Source organism: Poromitra crassiceps (genome assembly GCF_964638095.1).
Source record: "Poromitra crassiceps genome assembly, chromosome: 1".
Classification (NCBI taxonomy): Eukaryota; Metazoa; Chordata; class Actinopteri; order Beryciformes; family Melamphaidae; genus Poromitra; species Poromitra crassiceps.
The window spans coordinates 28313620-28325952 of NC_139623.1; the positions used below are offsets into that span (position 1 = coordinate 28313620).

At 44.5% G+C, this 12333-nt stretch overlaps 1 protein-coding gene across 1 annotated transcript in view; it reads left to right on the forward strand.

Annotated features, from left to right (window-relative positions):
- brwd3 (bromodomain and WD repeat domain containing 3) overlaps window positions 1-12333 on the forward strand; it is a 55103-nt gene that overhangs the window by 36821 nt on the left and 5949 nt on the right. The window contains exons 33-37 of the mRNA XM_083643297.1: window positions 10048-10117; window positions 10213-10266; window positions 11324-11467; window positions 11678-11830; window positions 11947-12116. Coding sequence (XP_083499423.1) covers window positions 10048-10117; window positions 10213-10266; window positions 11324-11467; window positions 11678-11830; window positions 11947-12116 — 591 coding nt within the window. The remainder of the gene's footprint in view (window positions 1-10047; window positions 10118-10212; window positions 10267-11323; window positions 11468-11677; window positions 11831-11946; window positions 12117-12333) is intronic.

Genomic DNA, 12333 nt, shown 5'->3' on the forward strand with positions numbered 1-12333 from the left:
ACCAGGTTGATAGCAGAGAAAACACTGTTGCAGCTGCCATCAGCAGGACCTCCAGGTCCAGGCTTCAACTAGCGTTGCCTGTCACATGACGCCTTCATGGTCCCTCGATAAAGTCTGCAGAAATATGCACGTTCCCTCACCTCTCTCTCAAGAAGCGTCACGTGAGTGTGGCGTTTAATGCCATCTGTCGCTACAAAATAAATAAACTGGGTGTATCATTGTATTACTCGACAGATGTATAACTAACTTTGTCAGTCTGAGCCATCTTCTATGTGCTGTAACACAGTGCAGTTTCTATTTTTCTGGTGTTTCTTTTTTACATGTTTGGGACTGTTGTGCTGAATATGTTTGGTCGGTGTGCCATGCTTTCAAACAATCTCCAACATCTGCCAACATTCACAGACAATTGTCTGTTGGTGTTTGTTGGTGTTTGTTTGAGAATGTTTGATTGGTGTGCCATGGCCTTTAGAAGACCACCATATTAACTGAATGTTTCTGTATTAGAAGAATAACTAACTGAATGTTTCTGTGTTAGAAGAATAACTCCATATTAACTGAATGTCTCTGTGTTAAAACAACGCCATACTGTAGGCCAGTGGTTCCCAAATGGTGTGTCTAGGCACACTGGTGGCTTAGGACAAGTCTAGGTGTGCCTTGGGATTTTGCATGATTGCAATTGCAAATGTAGCCTAAAAGTTTAAACTATACAAAAAGTGGGTGTGTTGCTGCTTTGATGTAGCCATTTTGCAAAGTTTCAAATTAATTCCTAGAGTAATATATTTTGTCAAATTTTATTTGACATTAGTAAAAAACAAGGCCAGGTCGAAACCTGGCATAGGGCCGGTGTGGTCAGTAAAGTGCAGAACTCTGCCAAGGTGTATTGTGCTTAATGTATTAATTAAAAGCGTTATTGATAATGAAGTAGCCTATGCCTCATCATGTTCATTCAGGGATACTATGATGACAGTGGTTTGGGGCCCCTACTCTGATGTTGCATAGGGCCTCAAAAGGCCCAGAAGCGGCCCTGCAATCCCCCTCTCTCTCAGCCCGTATGACAGGCTGACAGGCAGATGATCATGAGGCAGGGATGCAAATCATTCCTCAGCACATATACGCGGTGGTAAAACATTTTTGAAGGATGTCCTGGTCGAGGTGTATGTTGTAGGCTTGTTGTAGGCTACATGCTTTGCAGTATAACGTTATGCTGGAATTATGCTTGAAGTTTGGGCTGTCGCACGGAAATGAGAGACACTGAATCTTGACGAGGAAACGTGTGGAGCTTTTATACACTGTGTGGGTGTTTGTGCTCGCGGAAGTGAGCTGGAGTCTTGAAAACTCCACTTTGTCCGACCAGCCGCGTCCACGTAGTTACACAATTCGGGGTGTGCACGGCCAGGCGAAAACCGTCTACCTTGTGGAGGGGCGCGTCTGCTGATTTGACTCACTTTTCCGTGCGGACACTCGCCGATGCAGGAAGCAAATGAGACCTAAGCGCTTGTTGTAGACTACATGCTTTTGCAGTATAGCATTCGTTTTCCGTCCCGTTCAAACTCAAAGACGCACAGGTATTTCACCTCGATGACAATTTCCTCGTCCTTTGTTGTGCGGGGGTGCGGGCGCGGACGCCGACCAGATTATTTTGCGAAAAACTGTAATGGAAACACAGCTACTTATAGCCTACTTATGGTTATTTCGTATAATCCGACATTAGTCTAAATGAATCAACGTGACAACATTATTAACACATTCACTGCCAGCCGTTTTTCCAATACTGTAGGTAGCTTCTGCCAAGGGTTTTTTTGAGGATTCTGGCTCATCTGTCAAGAGCCGAGGATTATTTTCTGCTAGGACTTTGTGAACACAAAATAACTCAAAATAACTAATAGAATGTGTGCTTTCTCTGTCTAAAAGAGTTAGTTTTTATCATGTTCTGTTATGTAGGCATTAGCAGTTGAATACAGCATGGTTTCAGAGATTTTCAGAGAGTTTTGAGATAAATGGATTTTTAGAACCACCTCACGTGCCTGTGATTATGGGTGCCCTTGGGCAAGTGTGTATACTGTATTGTGTGTGTGTGTGTGTGTGTGTGTGTGTGTGTGTGTGTGTGTGTGTGCGTGCGTGCGTGATTCGATAGAACAGGCAGAACAGTCACTTTAACCATTTATTTTTGGCATCAGTGAGACATCAGACATCTAAACAATATAGTTCTGAACAGTAATTTCCTCCATAACAGCACCCCCACCCCCCTCTCCTTCAAACTCCTCCCTCCGTAGGTGTGTCTCTGGTGGCTTTGCAGCGTTTGTCACAGGCGAGGCGAGTCTCTGCTCTGCTGCCTGTCTGTGCTGCCTGGCTGCTGGCGGCCGCACGTCGGGCGAGTCTGAATGGGGCTCGTTCGTTTCTGGGTTTTCGGTTGTGAGCTCAGCTGGCATGAAGCTGCGTGCGATTCTGGGCTTTCTGCTGGTGTTTCAAAGTGTGTTGCACCCAGAATCTATTTTTGGAATGCCCCACCGCCAGCTCCCAGCGCGAAAGCGAAAGCGTTTTCGCCAATCCATTTTCATGAGAATGGCTTCCTCACGCTGCTGTTTTTGCTTGGCTTCCTCTAGTCTGGAGAGCACTGTCGCCACTTAGTGGGTCGGTAAAATAGGTTATACACATTCAATAGCTCCCATATTTTTATAGGAGATGTAAAAGGGTTTGATCCACGTCCCACTGTCAAAAAAAAAAAAGTTTTTTTGACGAGATAACTCGTCCACGGCAGTCAACCATTGGATTTTTTTTGACGAGACAACTCGTCGACGGCAGTGAACGTGTTAACAGTATAATCACTATCAAGATATTTCGTCTTAAAAGACTTGTCATGTCATGGGCGAAATGAACATGTTGCTCTTCTTAACTCTGTCACCTGTGACACGCCCCCCCACACAGCACTGTTGGGCTGTTTCTTGTGCGGCTGGGTGGATGGAAGCTCCGATCAGTATTATGTCCGAGGAGCAAACTTATTCGTCTGATTGACTTTATGGTGACAAGAAGCATGCACATTCACAGCTTTTTTATATTAGGACGTGAAAGGGAGAAAAAAAAAGACGATACATGTCAAGTCCTCAAAAATCGAATCAATAAATTCCTAGTCGGATCGAGAGAGGCGCCAGACGGTGAAATGTCCGACGACCGGGGCCGTTTCTCAATACCAAGAATGCATTCTTGTTCTTGTGTTCTTGGGGAGAACGTTCTTGCTAGTCGTTCTTGGAAGAATGAACTTGCTAGGTCACAAGCACACATGACGCTGTTGGCAGTTTGAGACAATGCGTTCTTGAGGGTTTTGCGCAATACCAGCGCAGAGGCCGCCTGCAGTACTACACAAATAAAAAGCTCAGCTGATGTAGATGCAGCCAATTGTGCTCTGGAACTTTTTGCCATTTTTCGCCATAAATGTTCATAAAGTGGCACTTATTGAAACCTACTACCCTGCTTGTAGGCATCAAAAGTCATCAGAAATTTATTTAGTGATGAAATAAAACTTTAAATTGTAAAAAACTTTCCGGAGCTTATGGCGTCTTCTCTGCTGCGTTCTGCCTCTGCTTATGCCGAAATGCATGCTGGGATATCTGCCTTGCCAAGTTGACACAAGTCACCAACCAGAGCATCCTCGGTAAAGTGGGCGTCTCGAGAACATTCGCAACAAGCACCCGTGCTCAAATGGTCTGGGCGACAGAGTGGAATGTAAGGGCCCTGCTGTGCATGCACACCGGCCCCAAAAAAACATTTAGAGTGATAAGAGTAATAGAGGCTATTTTGTACCGATAGACTTAGGCTATATAGGTGTGCCTTGGGCACAAAAAGTTTGGAAACCACTGATGTAGGCTATCTCTATGCATCTCTTAATATAATATTTATCTTTACACTCACAAATTATATAGCCATTGCACTCTTCACAATCCTGTGATATCAGTCAATGTTTGAGACAGGTTATTTGCCTGTCTCATTGAAAATAGAAACTAAATAGAAAAATATGAACTGCAGCACTGGCACAGCACACTATAGGCTATGTAAGATGGCTCAGACTGAAAAGTTATTAGTGTGTCTGTCCAGTAACACACAATAACATAAGGGTCTTTCACACCGGCCATGAAAGCCGAAAAATGCGCGGAAATTAGGATTCGCGGCTCCGATGTGAAAGGCATTAACGCGCGTTGGTGGGTAATTCTTGTACGCCTTTTGTCCCGGCACCAAAGGTTGTCACATCGCCGTATTGGCGGACAACCCGCCTCCACTTGAAAGGTCGTCGCAGCGAGCCGGAAAAGGTGCGAATGGTCAGCTCATTCATAAAAAAATTACAGGGGAAATCACCTCATGTATCAAGAAAGTGACGAGTGAAAGTAAAAAAAGTAGACTGATAGACAGACCTATCTCCACACACCACACTGTGCGAGGCAGCGCTTCATACGAATCGCTCATAAGATCGTGGTGTTTTTGCAATGTCAGCGTAGGTAATTATTATGTATATTAACTTTATTACAACTTTGGCATGACAATATCTGCTGCTTTACCTTAACACAGTGTGAGTGTTACAGTTACAACAGCCAACTAGTCCGCTGCTCTCGCTTCAGGCAGCCTCGCACTGTCCCCCTGTCTAGTGCAGGCTGCGGCTGAACAGAAAGCACTGAGGTGAGGTGTCAAGATTTCATCTCTGAGCTCTCTGATAGGCTATTGCTTGATGTGTAACCAATCAGATAGCGCTGTGGGCGGGACATTGCTCCAGACACAGAACTACTGTAGGAGGGGATTCTTCCAGGTGCAGCAGCCGCAAATTAGCGCATTTTTTTATTAAGTTATGATATCGGCAAACAGCCAATGAAAATGCCGATACAGATCTCCTCAGCGGACTAGGAGAAGGAGGAAAGTCTGTTGTTGAATTGAATTCGTTCATCATACAGTAGCCTAGGCTACACTAACCTATGAAAATATTAATTTGGGCTAGGAGGAGCTGGAAATCCCTCTGCTCGCCTTTCAATGCGGGAGCGGGGGATTTCACCTGAAAGTACAGAGCAGCACGGTAATGTGGCCGTGCTGCTTGGCTCGTGTGAAAGCAATTTCTGTGGCGAGGCGGCTGGCTTTACGGGACTCCTAAACGGCTATTTTTCCGCGATCTGTGTATGAAAGAGCCTATAGTAAGGGTAACCCAGGTTATTTATTTTGTTGTGACACATTACAGATGTCACTCAAAGGCCACATGCGCGTGCTTTACCGACGGCTCCTGAACGCGTCATGTGCAGGACTGGAGAGGATGCAGCTGCGAGTGTTTGTCTGCTCTCAACTCAGTGAATCTCGCTTTAATCTTCATAACAGCGGCTCATTACCTGCTGTACACAACGTGCACCAGTTCTGCACAAGCACTCGCGGGTCTCTCCTCCTTTTACCGACTCTCACTAATCTCACCGCTGTTTACATGCTTTTCAGATCGGCTAGCTAACGCTGACACGCTAGTTATACTTAGCTTAGCTGTTAGCTACTTTAGCTTAGCTCTCTCCCTCTCGGTAAGATTCATGTTCGTTACGCATAACATTCATGTATATGGAGGGGGAGAAGTCTCCTGCTAGTGTTGATGTCCAGTGTGATGGAAGAGACACTGGGAAATGTGTGTTTATTTGTTGCGTCGCGTGTAACATTAATTAGACGAGGAATCCCGCAACTTAATTTTAAAAGCACAGCAACGACCAGTTAAAGTGATGGTAACGAACTTTGGGAACTTCCAATACCGAACCGTTTTAAATAAAATATCGAAAAAGTATTGAAATTTCGGTATACTCTCTCCTAACGGACAAGCCCGTCTTTTATTGTCACACGAACACCACAATACATGCATGCGGCCACAACACACTCATGCTGACGGTGGCCGGTGAAAAGTGTCCTCTGCATTTAACCCATCCAGGCATGTCCTTTCCTCCGAGGGGCAGGCCAGGAGCAGTGGTCGCTTTCTCGTACAGCGCCCGGTAGGGCTGGGCGATATATCGAATATACTCGATGTATCGCGGCTTGTGCCACGTGAGATGTAGAAATGACTATATCGCGAACATTCGAGTATAATTGTCACGCATTGTTTATAACTTAAGCCGCCGGCATGACTCGCTTCATGTTTCCTCTTGTCAGCTCTCTCTCTCAAGGGAGATCTCTGTCACACTCAGGAAGGGAGGGGGAATCACATGGATACGTCAAATGCGTCAAACCGCGTCAGACACACCCGTCCTTAACCTATGTGCGATTCGAAATCACGCGTCCGCACCTATGGTGCGCACCAACCCAAGGAGGCGCAGCTAGCGAAACATGGCCGCCTCCACTGTGGCTGTTGACAGTTAAATTATAACAAAACAACCACTATTGCGATTTGCAATACATGTCCCGCAAGGTTTCTGAGATTAGGGGAAAGTCTGAGCTGGCGTTACGCTAAACCAACGTGGGGAGGAGGCAGCGGATTTGTTTGGCGTTAACGTTAGCTGTTGTGATGGGGGCTAACGTTATCTAGCTGGTTGTGGCTACCTAGAGCAAGCAGCGCTCCACAAGCTTATTGTGACCAAAATCCCCGCATTTAAAGCACTTCATACTCCCAGAGCTGGCGTAAACCATAGAGAACCTCATGCATTACTCAAAATTAAACGTCCAGGGTTTGTGTCTCCGGTCTCCAAAAGCAACTAATAGGGGTGTCACGATACACTCAGTTCACGATACGATACGTATCACGATACTGGGTTCACGATAACGATACGATACGATACGATTTTAACAATATTTTTTTTAACTTGAATAATGACAATATATGACTGGAAAAGTAGTATTTTATTTGAAATGCACAAATACAAAACATGCTGTTGTGGGAAATTGTTATTACAATAACAACTAGAAAAAACATGAGATTGGAGATAAGGCTTATCTTGAAATAGAATGAGTTACACCGTCACTTAGATTTACTTTGAACTAAAAGGTTTCTCAGCAGTATAAATTCTCATTATGCATCTTCAGTTTTTCTTCAAACTCAAACAACAAGACTTTTCTTAGTCTATTTTTTATGCATCTTCAGTTTTTCCTGTCAAGTAAACAGTTTTGCCAGAAACTCAATTGAATGGTTTCTCTCCTGTATAACTTCTCATGTGTCTCTTCAGAGACTTGTTCAACTGAACTACTTTCCACACATTGAACTTAAACAAACAAAGACGTTTCTTTGTCTACTTTTGGGGGGGAAATTTTTTTTTTTTTTTTTTTTTTTTTTTTTTTTTCACGATATGAGATTTCATCTCAACGATACATATCGTGACGTTTTACTATCGCGAAATTTCGTGGGACGATATATTGTGACACCCCTAGCAACTAACGTTAACGTTACATGCAAGCTAACGTAGCTAGCTGCAGGGCTGTCATGATCTATCAGGAAAACGAATGCGCACATATGTTGCCGTCATGCCAATAAGAGTCTAAATGTAATTTTTTATGTTTTATCTGCAGACTAAGCAGCTAGGCTTTCGGTTCTATAAAAGCCATTATTTTTTGTATTGACTATTGAGTGATACCCTTTACTAAAACAATCATATTAGGCTATATCAGAATAGTGATGTCAGATTTGCGTAGGTCAGAGCTATGGAATATTAACACATTGAGTGCCAAGGACGTCTGTGGACGTCCTAAAAAAAAGTAACGAGGAGTGCCAAGGACGTCTGTGGACGTCCTAAAATCATAATTCATATTATTCCATAATTCTGCTGTTTAAGGTCGTACCCAGCCAGTGAGCATGAATCCCTTCAAGGGATCACACGGCGCCACCTTAAAACTCTACACGGGAGCTGCGCCACCCACCTCAGATCCTTTACTTTGTGCAGGAGAAAACGGAGAAAGCCGTGATCAGAGAGACACCGACGCATGCTGCAGCCAGAGCCACACAGATTGCTCTGTCTGCAGCCGACAGTTGGCTGCGATCCGAGCCCACAACTGAGCTCCTCCGCCTCTGTCTATCCGCCTGCACACAGCCCCTCCACACGACCACCCGCCAGAAAGGCAGCACCCGAAGCCGAACGCCAAACCTTCTCCCTCAGTCCCGCCTGCCATTTCCTTGTTGCGCTGAAATCCGCCCGGGGCAAAAACTGAGGCTGCGAAGACAGACTGTGTGCGTGTGGGGAGGAGCCCGCAGGCTGCACAGAACCACACCATGTCACTACATCAGAAAACACCAGCCAGAGTCAGTGAATGCGCTTGAAATTAGAGTGCAAAAAGTATTCATAAAAGTGACTTTATCTTGAAAAGTAAAAAAAGACAGCAGAAAACCCTTGAAAGTGCTCTTCTTTCAGAGGCTGTCATTTCATAATGGAACTGTCTAGAAACAAAATTTCTTCTTTGAAAGAAGTAGGAGTGTCCAATGTTTCATTAGAGTCCAACCCTGTTCATATAGCCCTAATAGAAAAAATTCTATAGCTGTTTTCAACTGAATGGAAGTGAATCTGGCACAGGCTCCAGACAATTTTACTGAAGCGCTGTGGCACTCAATGTGTTAAATCATCCATCTTTGCTCACTATCTGCCCTTCTTATTTTTTACCCCAGGTGTGCATAAAATACAGGTTAAGAACTTATGGAAAAGTCATGGAAATCCATTGGTCAAAATGTGTATGAACCCTGAAGGGTTAAATTGAGCATTTATGAGAGATTTCAAAAATATCGAGATATATATCGTGTATCGCGATATAGCCAAAAAACAATGCAATATTCTTTAGAGGCCATATCGCCCAGCCCTAGCGCCCGGGGATTAACTTCGGATGTTGTCGTCACTGGTCGGATGACGATGACCATCTGATCTTCTGCATGTTTTTAGTGGGGGGGTTATATACGGAGGAACCCCCTGGGCGGAGCACACCGTGCAACCCTAACCGGTACTACAACAGTACCGCGATACCCTGACATTAAAAAACGGTACTATACCACGTTAATTTAGTACTGGTACTTGACATGAGTTGCGTTGCGTCCATGTTTGTTTGTCCGCGCAGACTGGAGCAGATTAGTCAGTGTGCAGCTAAAAGCTGACTGCAGCTTGCTCTGTCTGCTTCAACTCAACTCCCCTGTGGGCATGCCAAGTCCCCCTTCCTCACTCTCCTCTCTTTCTCTCCTTTGAGAGAGCCTGCGTGACACGAGGTTACTCTCCAGTCGTCCTCACCTCATTCACTGCTCTCTTGACACAGTGTACATGGGTGCTGCTGAGCTAGGCTACAAGCCGTAATTAAGAAGATGCCCGAAGCAAATCATGTAATTATTTTGCCTATATTGTGACAGTCAGGGCAAGCCCACGCACGGACACATCAAAGCCTGTCTGTAAACTGTTTACACAGCTGTGCAGGCCAAAGGGAGACAACACAACACATCCACTTGGCAAAGCATCTCTCCAACAGACATCCGACTAGTTCAATGTGCGACAGGTTAGCGAATGTGATAGTAACATCCTCAAGTCAAGCGAGTGGGATTTATTTTGTGACAAGCTAACTTTTTTCAGCTTCTGAGTTTGACAGGGATTAAAGGCAATGTGCTGATGAGCGCCTGACCTCCGCCAAGGAGGTAGGCTATTGAATCATCATGTTTAAAAGTGATATGAGGTTGCAACATACATGACATTAACTGTAAATCTGGCACTTAATGATGAAGCTCAAACTCAGGATTATACTAAAGTAGACTGAACAGAAATGATTCTATTCTACGCTCTATTGAACACATTTCCTAGTTTTCTATTTAGTCAAATTAGATGCCAGCAGAATCAGCACCAACTAAGTTGAGGCAACCTTCCCCAGCTATCTTTGAACACCACAGAAAGTATGATGAAGACTCAAAAGATGAATTTTAAGTTCCATGTTCTGTCATCCATTATTACGCTACTTTTCCTGATGTTTTAGGTTTTTGCTGTGGTATCGTTTAAGTATCGGTATTGAGATATTTAGGCAGGTATCTGTATCAAAGTCATCATTTTTAATTTTGGTATCGTTACAACACCAATGTCCAATTGTTGGGCCCTCTGTTTCCTCCAGGGACCAGAGCTGCACAGACATCTTGGATCTGTATCACAAGTTGAAGTCTGAGATCAGCAGCGGAGGAGAGGTTTGTCATTGTTTCACATTCGGGTGCCTGCTTTGTTTTGTCTTTGGATTATTTGATGTTGCTGTGGTAACATGGGTTTGTCTGTTCCTCTGCAGGCAGAGGAGGTGGATGTAGACTCTGACACTCCAGGGACATCTACAGGACATCGGGTAAGTGAATTCATCCCAGATTACACCGGCATGAGTTATCTGTGAGCAGCAACATCTAGCTCCAGTCTCACTGAATGAGACATACTTTAAAAGCCCACTTTAGATGGGCGTCCGGGTACTGAAGCGGTAGATTCCCTGCCTACCAACACGAGGGTCGCAGGTTCATGTCCCCGCGTTACCTCCGGCTTGGTCAGGCATCCATACAGGCAAGATTGGCTGTGTCTGCAGGTGGGAAGCCAGATAGAGAGTATGCTGTATCCTGGTTGCTAGGGGTGTCAAAAATAATCGATTATAAGCTGCATCGCGATACGGACGTGCACGATTCTGCATCGATTATCAAATATCAAAAATCGATTATTAAATATATATATATATATATTATTTTTTTTATTTTTTTTATAATAAAATAAAATAGAATGTAAGTACATGCAGTTGTTTATTTTAATTATGGATCATAATACAATGCAATTCCAAATGCACTTTTATTTTAAAAGTAGCCACACAGTGAGAAAAAAGAAAGTGAGAAAAAATAAATCATGTATTGCGGAAAAAGTGATGCATCGATTTAAGATGCATCGCGATGCATCGTGATGCATCGTTTAATCGAATCGAACCGAATCGTTGACAGATGAATCGTAATCGAATCGAATCGTGAGGCCAGTGAAGATTCACAGCCCTACTGGTTGCTGCACTAGCGCCTCCTCTGGTCGGTCGGGGCGCCTGTTCAGGGCGGAAGGGAACTGGTGAGAGTAGTGTGATCCTCCCACGACGTGCTACGTCCAGCCGGTGAAGCTCCCCGCTGTCAGGTGAAAAGAAGCGGCTGGCAACCGCGCATGTGTCGGAGGAAAAGTGGTGCTAGTCTACGGCTCTCCCCAGATCAGCAGAGGGGGGTGCAGCGACCGGGGCAGCAGGGGGAAATTGGCCAAGTACATTTGGGGAGAAAATGGGGGGGGGGGGGGGGGGAGCCCACCTTAGAACAAGAAATATGGCAAGAAAATGTTTTTTTTATGAAGGTTCATATTCAGTACCTCTCTCCCTCTCTCTCTCTCTCTGCCAGGTATCCAGTTCTAATTCTAAGAAACGGGGTGTGGTATTGGATGTGAACGTGTGGCGAGGCCAGTGTCGAGAGCTGCTACGGCGAATGATGGTCTCTCCAGATTCAGAACCATTCAGACAGCCTGTGGATCTCTTCGTTTACCCTGTAAGACCATCTGATTCTGACAACCCCTTGCAATCGATGCCAGGAGGCAGTTACTTCTTCAAATGACTTACAATAACACAACATTAGAAATACCTGTCGTAGGTTATGAATCAAATGCAGCGGTCAAATTGAAATGTAGCTGTCCTGAGCCTCAGAGTCACCTGTCTACTTAACATTTCTCCCCTCCACTCTACCCTGTCGTTTGTCCAGGACTATCGAGACATCATCGACACTCCCATGGATCTGGGTACGGTATCAGAGACGCTGATCGCAGGGAATTACGAGAACCCTGTGGAGTTTGCCAAAGACGTCCGTCTCATTTTCAGCAACTCTAAGGCATACACACCTAACAAGAAATCACAGGTAAAGAAAGCAACAGCCCTCAGGTTGAGGATTTAATCAAGTAAAGTCTGTGACTGAAGTCTGTCCTGATGATGCTATTAGTCTGTTTCATTTAGACTTTGCTGTTTTCCATCTAGATCTACACCATGACTCTTAGCCTGTCAGCCTTCTTTGAAAGAAACATCATCTCCATCATCTCCGACTACAAGTCCGCCATTCAGAATCAGCGGCGGAATCGCCAGAGACTCAGCTACAGCAACAGACTTCACAGTGGAGGCAGCTCCCCTCCCACTAGTCCACCCCCCAGGTACTGGGCCCAGTTCATGTTATAAATAATCCTTTTCATTGCAGCACACACCAGGGTGTCAGCAAGGCAAGTTTATTTGTATAGCACATTTCATACACAGAGGCCATTCAAAATGCTTTACATAAAATAGATAAAAAGAAAAGAGAAATAAAAGCAGAGAAATATATATATATATTTTTAAGTATAATAAAAAACAATTAAAATGCATTGCATTAAA